This window comes from Octodon degus, unplaced genomic scaffold (assembly GCF_000260255.1).
Source record: "Octodon degus isolate 3935 unplaced genomic scaffold, OctDeg1.0 scaffold00009, whole genome shotgun sequence".
Taxonomy (NCBI): domain Eukaryota; kingdom Metazoa; phylum Chordata; class Mammalia; order Rodentia; family Octodontidae; genus Octodon; species Octodon degus.
Genome location: NW_004524585.1, coordinates 11,083,767 through 11,098,342, shown reverse-complemented (window position 1 = coordinate 11,098,342; position 14,576 = coordinate 11,083,767). Strand labels below are relative to the sequence as shown.

The window sequence follows — 14,576 nt, the reverse complement described above, 5'->3', positions numbered from 1 at the left end:
TGGGGGGGGTGGGGGTGGAATGAGGGATTGAACTCAGGCCCTTGTGCTTGCCAGGGAAGCGCTTATTCCATTGAGCTACCTCCTCGGCCAGGATTTTTTTTATATGGACCAGGGGCCCTAGTACAGGGAAGAAAACACACTTAAGGATTACCTGAGCCCTTTCTTGGGAAGCGTGTTCCGATCCCGCTGATTACTGTGGAGATGAATTAAGAGAAACTTTAAGTTCCACTTAGAAACAAAATTTTAGGGCCACAGCCCCCAAGAGATGCACTCTGGACACCAAATTGTGAGACCCTTTATCTCCATAAACAAACTAAGAAGACAAACATAGCCAAGTTCTAGGTACAACTCAGGAATTTGATCTAAAATGTTAAATAGTCTGCTGTGATTGGGAATGAAGGTAGAGTTGGCTATTAAAAGACATTAAGATAGGTGAAAAGCCAGGTATGATAGAACAAACGATTTTGGACTAGAAAGCAAAAGAGCTGTGGACGACAGGCAAAACTAATTATGAAATCCTGGATAAGTATTCACCTTTTCGTGCACAGGTTTTATCATCTATATCATGAGAAGAAAATAGCCTGTACCATGGAATTGTTGGGAAGCAAATGAAATGACTTACAACATGTGAAAAGTTTTCGCAAGACACAAAGTGTCAATCACATATAAGGTGGTATTGCTAGCGGCCAAATGAGCCCAAGGCAGGGGGGCACCAGCTTAGGTCTGTGTCCATCCACCCACCTGTCCAGCTGCCCAGCCCTGGGGCTTCCGCTCCAGGTCAGCTCTTCCGTTTCTTCTTCTGGGGGCGCAGCAGGAGCAGCAGGTGGGGCAGGGATGGGAGAACTGCTGGGGAAGGTACTGGGCAGACTCATTGGCATCTGGAGGGACTCCATGCTCCTGTGCAGGCCTGAGAGTTTGGGGTACATGCGGGTCTCCTTGGGAACACTGAAACCGCTCATTAGCTCCAGGCCTTGGGAGAAGCTGGCCGAGTTAATATTGAGGATGGGTGCTGGACTGGGGGTGAAGCAGGTAGGGAGAGCGCTCCCAGTTGCTGTGCTTGTAGCATGCAGATCTGGGACCTTTGAAGTGTGGGTGTCACTGGACGATGGTAGATCCAGACTGTTGGAGTTGACTTTGTCTAGATTGGCTAGTGAGGGTGGCTTGACAAAGCTCTTAGCCGTGGCCCTGAAAGACGTGGAGATAAAACAACATATTTAGGATAACAGAATTACAGAGCAAGAGGCATTCTTCTAGTTTCCTTTCTGGAAAGTATAGAGACCATCCCATAAATATGGGTTGATCCTAATGCTGTTGAGAAACCAACCAGAAGGAAATCAGCTACCTGACTTAGGACACCTTTAATCTTAAAAGGGGACAACATACGCACGTGGGAAACACAAGTCAATTTATACATAAAAGGGTATTTGTGTGGCACGAAATACAATAAAACCAGCTAGAGACAGATTAAGTGTGGATCAGGGAATAGCATAACAAAACAAGTTTGAAATAAAGTTTTTCTATTTCTTTTGCTTTTCCCCCTGTAGTACTAAGGACTGAACTCAAGACCTTGCACCTGCTGGGCAAGCACTGTATCAGCAAGTCATGTCCTATCTAGCCAGCCCTTTTCATTTTTTATTTTGAGGCAGGGTATTGTTAAGACTGCCAAGGCTGCTCTTGAACTTTTGGTCCTCTTGCCTCAGCCTCCGGAGTAGTGGGACTACAGTGAGTGCCACTGAGCCTGACTCGAATACAGTTTTGAAAGATACTTGGCATACAGGGGAGGGGAGGCGAAAGACCACGCAAAGGCCTAGAGAAGCAGTGGATATGCCATCCCACACCTAGGCTAAGGAGATTAAAGATATGCAAAAGAACAGCAAAACAGGCAGGCAGGGAGGAAAGTGCCCACTTTGGGTACCTGAGAGGGGTTGGTGGCAGCTCTGCGAGCTTGGTGGCTGGGGGGTGGCTTGCTTGGTTCTTGGGAGTACTCTCCGGGGAGCCAATGCTCTTCAAAGAAATGTTGTCTGAGTCCAAGGCCACTGCCTTGGCTTTGGCCTTCTCCTTTTCCCGATCTGTCTGATTGACAGGAGCTGGTGCGCTCCGCCCACTGGCAACCTTGGAGGGCTCCTTGAGTCTGGAGGGGGTAAGGCCTGCTTGCTTGGTGCTGAGCAGACTAGGGTCAATGCTGCTGCTCACAGGGCGTGCTCCACCTCGGCCACCAGTAACGCTCATAGAACTGGACTTGGCTGGCCGGGGCAGGCTGCGGTACTGGATGTTGGACCGGGCACCAGGAGCCAGGAATCCGGGCTCTGCGCTATTGGACACATCTAAGCTAGTCTTGCGTCCATTGACGGGCTTTACAGGGATGCCTGAGGACTTCTGGATCTTGCTAAGAGTGGCTGAGCCACCAGTCTGCATGACGGTTGCTGTGCCTGTGGCAGGAGGAGGCTTCTTGTAGCCAAAGGATCCCGAAGTGGAGGGGCGAGCAATGCCTGACGGGGGCTTCTTAGCATCACTCAGACGGTCGCGGCCAGCATCAGATGACGAGCGCTGTAACCCAGTATTCTTCACAGCGAGCTTGCCTTTGTCTGTTGCTTTGCCTTCAGGTTTACCTGTAAGGGCATAAAATGAGGTAAGAGCAGCTGACACTGACCAGTATCTTTTTTTGTTTTTTGTTTTGATACTAAGGATTGAATCCAGGGTCTCTGTACTGGGATACACCTCCAGCTCGTTTATGTATCTTTCAGATTTTGACACAGGGTCTCACTAAGTTTCCAGGCTGGGTCTGAACTTACAATCCTCCTCCTGCCTCAGTTTCCAGAGTGCTGGGATTACAGGCATGCTTGGCTTGACTAGTATCTTAAAAAATCTTTTCCTTTCTCTCGGTGGAAGAAGAGAACATTGCCAATGTCTTGTAGAATTCCAGAGGCCTACATATAGTAAGCAGGTATGGAATAAGGTGATGAAGTTTCTTACCAGAGGGATTCTGGGTGGGAGAGGTAGGGAGGCAAGGCCTTTGTTTATTTTTGTTTTTGCTGTTTTCTGCTCCCAGGATAGGATGACATATTGGCTTAGATGGCAGAACCAATTACAAAGATGATGAAGAAAAAGGTGCATCCAATAAATGGTCCAGAAAGGGACAAAACACAGTCCACTGGTAATAGAGACTAGAGGAGAGTGTTGAGTAAGGCTAAGGTGACCCAAGGGGCCAACCTTGGGGGCACTAAAATCTTTTTTTTTTGGGGGGGGGGCACTAAAATCTTTTGCTGCCCTTATTTGATTTACTTTTTCCCTACCCTCTCCCAGGATAACAGGCAAGGATCCTGTAAAAATAAGAACACAGACTAAATGTCTTGGGAGAGGAAAGAAACTAATGGGAAGTGCTTACAGAGAGGTCAAACTAGTCTCTGAACATAATGCATCCTCTCCCCGCTCTACCTCGTATCAGTGGTGTGACTAGGCCAGCCACATTCTCAGTTGGAGTCTGCTTCCACATTTGTGGGACAGAGATGGTGAGACCCATTCTTCTGAACTGTCTTGACCACCACAGAAGACAATGTATGTTAAAGCATTGTGCGGAGGTTTGTGGTCCGTCTGTGGGTTAGTGACCAATAAGACTAAAAACCAAGCCCTTACACCTGCCTTTGGCCTGGACTCACCTGCGACTTTGAGGGCACTCTGGGCTGTATGAGTGATGGGGGAAGTGACAGCCACCGGGGGGGTCTTGCCCTTCTTCAGGGAGCCAGGGTGGCCCAGGCTGATGGGCTTTTTCAGTTCCCCAGCCTTGGAGGAGTCATCACAGCTCTCAGGCCGCTCCCTCCGCCACTTAGAAGTCCCAGGCTCCATCTTCAGGCTGCCACTGTCGTACTCCAGTTTTTTGGGGGCCTTCTCTTCTGACTCACTAAACCAGCTCAGCCCACTTTCTGCCAGGGAGCGCTTCTCTGAGTCTGTGCGTAGCTAAAGAGAAGAGAAAAAGGCAGAATGAGACACCATGGTGGGGCGGGGACATGGATAGGTGATGGGATCTATTTGCATTAGAAGGAGGTCCTGCCATTCCCAGAGTACACAGTCAACCCAGGGTGCTTATGGGTATCCATCCCTAAGGTTCCACGCAGAAGACATCATATTTATCTCTGGGGTGTTTCTCTCCAGCTGGAGCAGCTCTTCCATGTATTATCCCAGATAGGTGTGAGTAAAAGAATATAAACACTATGACAACACTGCTGTCTTGTGTGACTGCTTGGACGCCTTCACTTTTTCTTTTAGCACTGAAAGAACCTGACCAAAGGCTGACAGGAGCCAGTCCATGGAGTGGGTGTTCATGTACCAAGTGTAGACACAGGCACTGGTGGGTTTGCCCTGTGGGTCATCCTGAGCTGGGAGCCTGGTGTTTGCAAAGTCACGCACCACTATTGTAGAGTTCCTGCGAGAAGCAGTGGGTGTAGTCGGGAGGGAGTTGAGTGAGGAGCTGGCATTGAACTCTTCCGAGCTGAGGTTGTCAGAGGCATCACTGAGCCCGCTGCTGATAGAGCTGCTTTCATCCCAGCTGCAGGATAGGAGGGAGAAGTCCACAATTAAAACAAGCCAAAGCAAGAAATAAGTTTCTTATACTGAGGGAAGAATCACTCTTGGGGATCAGTTCTGGGGTTACCAGTGATTCCAAGGGTGGCTTAAGTCTCCTTGTAATTTGGTGATGTTCTTTTTCCAAAACAAAGAGACTCTGTCTTTTATCTGGCAAGAGAAGAGGTTATGTTTCCTTAATAGGAAAGTATATTATACTTTTTTTTTTGTATTTTAGGGAAGGGTCTATAGGGTGTTCAGGGGCTCACTACTAGATCAGACTCGTAGTGATCTGCCTGCTTACAGCCTCCCAAGAGCTGGGATTACAGGTGTGCACCACCACGCCCAGTCTCAGTTGCCTTCTCAGCATGACCCTGGGGGGTGAGGCCAGCACAGCAGGCTCAGGCATCAAACCCCTGGCCCCTGTGCCTGCTTGCAGGTGCTTTAATCCACTGAGCTATTTGGCCAGCCCAGAAAGTATATTATAAAGACAAGATAACTTTTGCATCTAATTATACAAACCAGTTTCCTCACTGTAAACAACCTTTACTCTCATAATTACCCTATTTTTGTTCATTTTTAGTTGTGGTCCTTATGCATGATCCCCTCCCCCCCATAAAATTGTATCTGGTAACAAGGGCCAGGGCCAGGAAGAGCCTTTTATTTTCTGAGGCCTTCAGACACACCGTTTCTCCTCGTTCCCCTTCTTACCCAGCTCATGCACTGGGGCACGCAGTACTGCTTCAAAATAGCACATTTTGCTCTTCTGGCAAATGACCTGAACTCAAGGCATTGTGGCCAAGGTGCCAGGTTCCTACCAATTTCATTTTTCTGTCAACTGCTTTGAGTTCAGGTTTATGGTATCAAGCAGAGACTATTTCTAAACATCTGTATCCACAAAATACCTGCACTGTATCTGAGACCCCTGGCTCTCGCAGGAAGTGAATTTAGTGTAGCCTCCATGTCTTCCTGGTTTGGGCTCTGCAGCCTTTCTTAAATTAGTTTTCTTTATTTATTTTTAATATTTTATTTGTGTGTGTGTGTGTGTGTGTGTGTGGCCAGCTCAGCCCACCAGGGGGCGGGGCTGGCTGGCATGTGGTGCTGGGGGATTGAACCGTGGTCCCTGTGCTTTGCTAAGCTTGCTCTAAGTAGGTGCTTTAGACCACTGAGCCATCTCACCAGCCCCTGCAGCCTTTCTTTGGCTGCTCGACTTTTGGAGTTGACAAGCTCCACAGTCAAAAGCTTATTCCTAACATCCTGACCGAGCAGCACCTTCTGCTCCACCTACCACTTTCTTCTTGCCCTGTCCTCATTTGCTATTCATACGCTCACTCTTTCCCTCTCTGTCTCAGTCTGTCTCTTGGCCTCTGGCTCTCTCTCCCTGTGACAGGCTTGCCTCAATCCCCTGGTGATCTCCTGCCTCACCCTCCTGAGTACTAAGACTACAGGCATGTGCCACCACACCCTGTTCGATCGTGACATTGTCTAAGCCCAAATTCTATCTCCGAGAAACTCAGTTCCAAAGTCACGTCTTTCCCTAAAAAGTTCTTCAGCTTGTACTCCGGTTTAACTAAAGCTGAACACAGGAGTTCAGCAAGCCTGCTACATGTAAGTATCTCTTTGTGCTTACAGGAAATCATCTCTAATTCCTTGTATCTATTCAGGGTAGGTCTATTTATCAGTTTTGCATGTGTGCAAGAACTACGGCTGGAGATATTTTTCTGTGTATCAGCTGGTATTTGGAATTTTTTTCTTTTTCAATTTATTTTGAGTTTCAGATCACAGAACAAAAATTAGACATACAAGTCATTGAAGTGCCTGGCCTGGATCTCTGTGGCCTTCTTCTAATTCATGTGCTGGGAATAGGAAAGTGGGTGGTTTCGACATTTGGCTTGGTTGTTCCGTAGTGATTTATCCAAATATGTTGAGAGTGAGCAAAGCAAGTATGTGAATTAAGATGTACTACTGAGTTACTTAAATTTTATTACCATGAAATATAGCTATTATTACATGACACCCTCCCCACACGACACATATTAAGCCTTCCTTTTGAGCTGGGATATCATCTCTCCCATTTGGTAGAGGAAGAATACTGAGGAAAGAACGTTGCTGATTTTATGATCCCATCAGCTCTGCTTGGTCAAGATAAGATCTTTGGCTAGCAAACAGACAAGCCACTCACAGCAAGCTCTCTTAGGTCAAAGACACAGGAAGCCTCCAGTTTTTCATCTGAGATTAATTATTGGTAACCAGAGTTCTTGAGCAAAGAAAACTCTGTTTTTAGGGTTGGGTTCTTTAAAAAAAGAAAAAAGAAAAAAAAAAAAAAAAAGATGGCTGTGGGCTAGAAACCCAGAAGAAACCTTTTGCCTTTCATTTACAGCAGGCCTAATGATGAAGAACAGGAAGCAGTTATCTTTAGTGTCTGCTCCTTGCTAGAACTCTTTTCCTACAATGAGGAATTATAATCCTAAAATTACCAGGGAAGGTTCACTAGAGTAGTTATTTATTTATCATTTGATGTATTTGGTACAGGGTCTCACTATGCAGCTCGGACTCATAGTGATCCTCCCGCTTTCAGCCTCCCTAGCTCTGGGATTACAGGTGTGTGCCACCATGCTCAGACTCGGTCACTGCCTCGGGGGCAGGGCTGGCGCAGCAAGAGGGACTGGAGATCAAATCCCAGTCCCTGTGCTTCCCAAAGCAGGTGCTTAGTCTGCTGAGCTGTCTCACCAGCCCTACAGAGTATTTAAAGAATTCCTAGCAGAACTTCTTTCTACATTCTGAACAAAAGAAAATTTCTATTGTCATTACTTAAAGGTTAAGCATTTCTCCTGGAGGGGCCCAACTACAGGGAATGTATTTCTTGAAAAAAAAATTTAAAAAATTATAGATAAATAAAAAGGGCTCGGTATGGTGGTGCACACCTGTAATCCTAGTATTGGGGAGGCTGAGGCAGGAGGATCACTATAATTTTGAGGCCAGACTAGTTTACACAGTGATTTCAGAGACAGCCTGAACTACACAGCAAGACCCTGTCAATAAATAAACACTTTAGTGATTATTTAAATACTTCTTAAAGTATGTATGACTATAATCCAAGCACTCTGCGAGGCTGAGGCAGGAGCACTGCAAGCTGAACCCACATGAGCAACCTAGGGATTTAGCAAGACTGTCTCAAAATAAAAACTGGCCAGGGCTGCAGCTCATGGGGAAGGCCCAGGATTCAATTCCAAGTACTGAGAGAAAAAGGAAAAATACCCTTTTCTTTACTTCTGGTTTTATCTTCAAGGTACTCCCTTGTGCTTCCTTCAAAAAATATCCTATTCATATCCCTGTCTTCTAGCTGTTTGCTCTTGGAGCTGTGGAGTAGCTGACACTGAGAGACCACACCCAATCTGTAACAGCCAATGTCCGCCCCCCAGCCAGTGTACTTCAGGGTCTTAGTTGTCCAGCTGTTATGGTTTGTGTCTAGGTGTCCTCCAAAGCCTCATGCAGTCACAGGGCGGGCTTCTAGAGTTTGTGAGTGATTCATGGTCCAAAGCTGGGGTCATGGGTGTGGATGCTACACCCACCTGGGTGTAGTTATTTTGGGAATGATCCTGATCACTGGCCATCAACGCACATAAATCTGCCTCCAAAGCCTGGGGTGGGAAGCCTGTATACAATGTAAGGGAGGGAACCAGGCTTGCTCTTCCCTTTGTGCTCTCATTGCAGTTGCTGTCTTCCCCAGCCATAAATGGTTGCTCTTCTGCCACGCCACCCTGCCTTGGAGCCAGCTGATTATGGACTGAAACCTCCACAAACTATGAGCTCAATAATTTCTTGCTTAATTCTGGGCAGCAAGTATTTTTTCCAGCAATGAGGGAAAAGTAAGACACCAGGTAATAAATAGTTTCTGTTCCAATTCTGGTTCCTCCTGTCTCTTACAAATGGCTTGTCACTGTGATGTGCCTTGTATAGACCAATCCACAACTGACAGCCGTTCTGCTTTTGTGCTTCCTGCTTTCTTATCCCATGTGAGCCCTAGACCACCAGAGGTCAGGGCCAGATTTTGGGAGTGACCCTGATCACCGTCTATCTACACACATAAATCCGCCTCCAAATCCTGGGTGTTGCTTAGGTGTTTCTGTTTCATAGGATAGATATACAGCTACTTTCGCTTAATTCAATGAGAAGAAAGATTTGTACTAATAGTGTTTGGACAGCATATTCTGTCTGCATCTTGTACTACAGATAACCACTAAGAAGATAACAATGTACAATGTATTAATTATTGAGATTGTCCTGTGAATCAGTTTTGAAACTGTCTTACTGATACTTGTTTCTCAATTAAAAAAAAGATGTTTCTGCTTGTCATTGTAGATTCACCAGAGATTCTCTCTGCATGACCTAACCTGTAATTTCAGCCTTCCTCTTTACTGGCTCACTCTTGCTTTAGTGAAGTATCTTCCATTAGATTACTGGGAAAGGATGCTTTGCAAGGAAACTCTGTAGGACCTTCTATATCATAAAATGTTTTTATTCTACCTTTACATGTGAGACTTAGGCTAGGCATAGATGTCTAAGATGAAAAGAATGACCTTTCTAAATTCAGAGGGACTGAGCCACTGTCTAGCTTGTACTGTTGCCATTCTGGGTCCTGGTGCGTAGTATGTGACCGGCTTCTTTCTCTTCTTGCTGGAACTTGCAGCACCTTCAGGGCGCTGAGACATCACTGATGATGTGCCTTGAGTCAGTGCCCTTCTGGATCCTTTTCAGCTACATGTATGGGACCTTCAGTTCTGGGAAATCTCCCTGCCCCGCCCCATTCTTCCTCTTTCTTTCTTTGATACAGGCTCTCCAACGCAGTAGCTTGCCAGGCAGGTGCTTGTGTCACTGAGCCATATCCCTGGCCTACCTTCTCTCTCTTTTTTTTTTTTTCCGGAACCAGGGATTGAATTCAGGCCCTTGCACTTGCCAAGGAAGCACTTATTCCACTGAGCCATCTTCCCAGCTTAGTACTACACCTTGAATCCGAGGCCTTCCTGTTGAGCTGTATCTCCAGCCCCATCTATCTATCCTATCTCCTTATGGATCAACCAATAGACTGATTGACAGGGACTCACTAAGTTGTTAAGCTGTCCACGCTAGGCTCATACTTGCAGTCCTCCTGCCTCAGCCTCCCACAGTGCTGGGTTTACAGGTGTGTACCACCTGGATTCTCCTCTTCATTCTTCAGTTCTCTTTTCTAGGATGCCTATTTTTTGAGTGACAAGACTTTAGGCTGAAACTTTGATTTTTTTTACTTTTATTTCCCAGTACATTCCCCCCTTGCTTTTTAGGGCAGTGACCTAAATTTTATCTTCCATCCCTTCTGTTTATTGACTTTTAAAATTTTTATTACTACATATTTGCAGGGGCTGGGGAGATGGCTCAGTAGAATAAGTGCTTGCCTGGCAAGTGCAAGGGCCTGAGTTCAATCCTTGGTTCCACCAAATAAATAAATAAATAAATAAATAAATAAATAAATACTACATATTTGCAGTACTTATGTTTACACTCATTGTGGGGAACTGGTACATATATATAACACATCTCAATTCATTTTTTTCTTCTTCCCCTCCACCTGTTGGTTTGAACTTTTACCTTTTTTCCAGTATCAGATTTATTAATATTGTAAGTCTTTATTAGGCTTTCAATTTGTTATATTTTTTATTTCCAAAGGTCCTTTTTTCTATAACAGCATATATATATATGTTTTTTGTTGTTGTTGTTATGAGCAGAATATATTTATTGAGAGAAAGAAAGCTCCTGTCCCGAGGGGGGGGGGCCTGAGCAGGTAGTTCCCCCTATAACAGTATATTATTCTCCTAAGGATGCAATCCCGCCACTCTCATTCATTCATTCATTTGGAAGGGCAGGTTGACTATCTCTGCATAGTTCCATGTTGCTTAATGTATTGGTGAGACTTTCACATTACACATTTTGTCCATCTAGTATGCTCGGCCATTTGCTCATATGTATGTTTGGGATACGCTCTTATTTGGAAGGTCTTTGTACACAGGGTAGGCCTGGCCAGGATGGCTTCAGGATAGGGTGATGTGAGCGCACTGACTGATTTCAGCATTTCCTCCTGGATTGGCCAGACTGCCTGGAAGTGAGGCTTCCAAACTGCAGCCTTCTGGGGGGCCTGCCCCGTAGCTCAGTTCTTTAAGTGGCTGCTTCAACAAAGCAGTCAGGTTCCGGTTGCTTTGGTTCGATCCCCACAACACAAGACAGCCAGTCATGCCTTGAAGGCATTCCGAGCAAAAAAAAAAAAAACACTTCTGCCATAATTCACAGAGAGCACATTGGCCAAGCAATGGCCGTGACTCATCCACATGGCTGCACTGATAAAAGTTCTACAATCTGAGGTACAGGATCTCAGAACAAATCCTGAGGGCATTTCACTGACCTTCTCAGACCAAAAAGCTACAACTCTTGTTGCATAGGTCTTGCTTTACCTTGGTCTTAACCATCCAGTAGAAAAGTATGAAGTCGAAATATAAGAAATAAAGCCATGCTGTTGAGTTGAGCTGTGGGGGACTCAGGTCAATAATTTCTGACATTGCCAGTTAAATATAAGACCCAATGCTATTATGGGCTACTGGACTCTTTTAGAATATTTTGCTGAGTTTACACACCTATAATATTCAGTAACGGAACTTAGAAAAAATGGGGCATACAGATGAATGTTCATTTTATATCTGTGTATTCAAAGAGGTTGGGATAGATATATAGTTGCATTCTCTTAATGAATAGAATGATTTGTTCTAATGATGTTTGTAAATAGGATCACAAGTCCGCATCTTGTACAGCAATTAACCACTAAGAAGAATATATGCAGTGTATTATTTGTTGAAACTGTACTTCCGATTTGATTTGAAACTGTCTCATCGCTATCTGTTTATCAATAAAACTTTGAAAAAAAAAAAAAAAGAACAAACTGCAGCCTTCTGAATGGGTATGGCAACCCTGTTCTGAGAGTTGAGCTGGAGGAGGATCTTGGGGGCTGCAATGTTCAGTGTGATAAGTTCTCCCTATCCTCTCTTGGGTTTAGTTCCAGTTCTGCGCCCTTACCTGTGCTGGGCACTTAGGGGTCTATCAGTTCTGAAACCCCTATTTACTCTCCAGAGAACAGGACCAGTTTTCTGTCAATGAAGATAAAGCGCAACCTCCCTTCTGAAAGCAGCTGATGGAAAGGATCCAGAAATCTAGGTTTATTTTTGGTTTTGTTTTTGGGTTTTTTAAAATGTATTTTGTATAGGGTCTTACTATGCAGATTGGACTCATAGTGATCCTCCTATCTTCAGCCTCCCCAACTCTGGGATTACAGGTATGCACCACCACACTGGGTCTTCGTGGCCAATTTAGCACACCCGGGGGTGGGGCTGTCAGGGATCGAACCCCAGTCTCTGCACTTGCCTAAGCAGGTGCTTAGTCCACTGAGCTATCTTGTCAGCCCCCAGGAGTCTAAATTTTTTTACCATTCTCCTGTTCTAGTTGTACTCTGTCCTCATTAAGGGTACCTGATGCTACCAACCACAAAAGCTTTTCATGAGTCCATGGTGCAAAGAGAGTTCTCGCTGGCTTACCATGTGCTGATTTAGGGGTCAGTTTTAAGTCTGAGAAATCAGTTCACACTCGCCATCCTGATTTTCAGCACACCAAAATCTCTCACCACTATTAACTCTTTCATTTGTCCTCATTATTTTAGCATTTAAGAAAAAGCTTTTACGGTCACTTTATTCTTGTGGAAGTTATGGCATATTTATCAGCAATAAATGCCCCTAAGTGACATTTAACAGAATTTGCTCTTTTTGGATATGCCCTAGTAGGCAGCTTTCAAGTGCAGTGAGAAGACAGCAGATTTAGAATTCCATCATTAAACCAGGAAGAGGCAGAAGGAACTATCTAGTTTTTTTATGACAGTCTCATATTTGAGCCATGCCTATTGACTTGAGAGATTTTGTTTAAATTTTTTTTTTTTTTTTTTTTTTTTTTAATTTAAGAATCACAGCCTTTGAGAGAAAGGAAGCTGGGAGTATACTTTCCTCCCTGAAACATATGAGTACTTAAAGTATAAGAAGAGAAAGTTTTTACAAGAATTTGCACAATTTATTAGCTTGTGAGTCAGAGCACTGCAGAATATCTGCCGAGTCATTCAAGACAGCAGGGAGAAAGAAAGGTGGCTCAGACACGGCACCAAAAGAATAAAGAGGACAAGGCTCAGAGCTGTGGAGGGCCACAGCATCTGCTCTTTGGCAGAAGGAATTTTCTGTGTTCACTCTCAGCTGGAATTTTCTGTTTCCCTTTAACATTATTCCTACGAAGAACTCAGGTCGAGAGCAGAGAACTGGGCAGTAACAAGATACCTAAGTGCAGCAGGACATGAAAACAGCAACTGCAAACATGTACTAATAGAAATAAAATTAAACAAATCAGTGAACTCAGAGACATTATTGTTAGATAATTAGATCATAATCTAATCTCTTCATACCTCTAAACAACACCCTCTGACTGGAAACTGATATATAAGAGAGATGTAGAAGTTTTCATTCTGGGAAAGTTCCTGTAAGAACAATGATACTAGCCGGGTGTGGTGGTGTACACCTATAATACTAGCACGTGAAAAGCTGAGGCAGGAGGATCGAGAATGAGGCCAGCCTGGGCTACATCAGGAGTTGAGGACAGTCAATTACTATCTCAAAAAACCGAAAACAAACAAACGAGAAAAAGCAAAAACAAAACAATGACACTGTAACATTTTTTTCTACCCTCAGGATAGAAGATGAAATGAGTGTAGATAAGCGTATGTGAGCATCAGATCAGACATAAACAAGAATGAAAATGAAGAGCCTTTTAAGGGATATTTCTAGAGTGCTGGGACAGGTTGCAGGAGTAAATTAAAGAATTTTCTCCACAGGATACGTACTTTCCCATTTACGGTTCTTCAAATCCGCCTTCCAACATTATATATCTCATGCCTATTTCCACTAAACACAACCAGTTTTTTCTTTTCTCTGGCTCTATCAAAAACTTAGGTTTGGAGATCGGCACCGAGATCAGCCGCAAGATCCGGAGTGTCATTAAAGGGAAATTGCAAGAATTTGGCGCTTATGTGGATGAAGAACTTCCTGATTACATTATGGTGATGGTGGCCAACAAGAAAAGTCAGGGCCAAATGACAGAGGACCTGTCCCTGTTTCTAGGGAACAACACAATTCGCTTCACCGTATGGCTTCGTGGTGTATTAGATTAACTTTGCTGTTACAACTGAACCCTCTAGTTTAAAGTCTTCTGATACAAACATCTTTGATAATAATGTGCCTTCAACCAAGAGCAGTTTCAGTTGGGGATATGAGAGAAGGCATGAAGCTACAGTGCCTCCCCTTGCTGTTTCGAGCACTAGACCTGAGAAAAGAGATTCCAGGGTTGCTACAAGTTCACAAGGGCAGGAAACAAGTAATGTGAGACAGACTTATGATGATGGAGTGGCAACCCAACTGATGTCAACAGTGAAACCTCTGAGGGAGCCAGTGTCTTCTGAAGATGTGATTGATATTAAGCCAGAACCAGATAATCTCACTGATGAAGACCTCAATTTTGTGCAGGAGAATCCCTTATCTCAGAAAAAACCTACCGTGACTCTTGCATATGGTTCTTCTTGGCCTTCTATTGAAATTTATCAACTACCTGCAAGTCGAAGAAATGCAGAGAGCAGTGCTCATTTAAACGGGTTACAATTTCAGCAGCAGCAAAACACTATGCATGCTACCAAACAGCTGGATATACAGAACAGTCGGGTGTATGAAACTTGTGAACCAGAAGTGCTTAACAGCTTAGAAGAGACTTATAGTCCTTTCTTCAGAAACAACTCAGAGAAAATGATTATTGAGGAAGAAAATTTTCGAAAGAGAAAATTACCTGTGGTAGGTTCAGTTGTTAAAGTAAAAAAATTCAGTCATGATGGAGAGGAGGAGGAGGAGGAGGAGGAGGAG

General features: G+C 44.4%; 1 protein-coding gene and 1 pseudogene across 2 annotated transcripts in view; one reads left to right on the top strand and one right to left on the bottom strand.

The window, feature by feature from the left end:
- The window catches only part of Nav1 (neuron navigator 1), a 260,493-nt gene that overhangs the window by 41,952 nt on the left and 203,965 nt on the right, over positions 1-14,576 (bottom strand). For both annotated transcript variants that reach the window (XM_023707932.1, XM_023707940.1), the window contains exons 7-11: positions 4,405-4,543; positions 3,657-3,954; positions 1,916-2,609; positions 742-1,185; positions 152-193 (exon numbers count right to left, since the gene is read on the bottom strand). In XM_023707932.1, the coding sequence (XP_023563700.1) occupies positions 152-193; positions 742-1,185; positions 1,916-2,609; positions 3,657-3,954; positions 4,405-4,543 (1,617 nt within the window). The remainder of the gene's footprint in view (positions 1-151; positions 194-741; positions 1,186-1,915; positions 2,610-3,656; positions 3,955-4,404; positions 4,544-14,576) is intronic.
- The window catches only part of LOC101567410, a 2,286-nt pseudogene continuing 1,381 nt past the window's right edge, over positions 13,672-14,576 (top strand).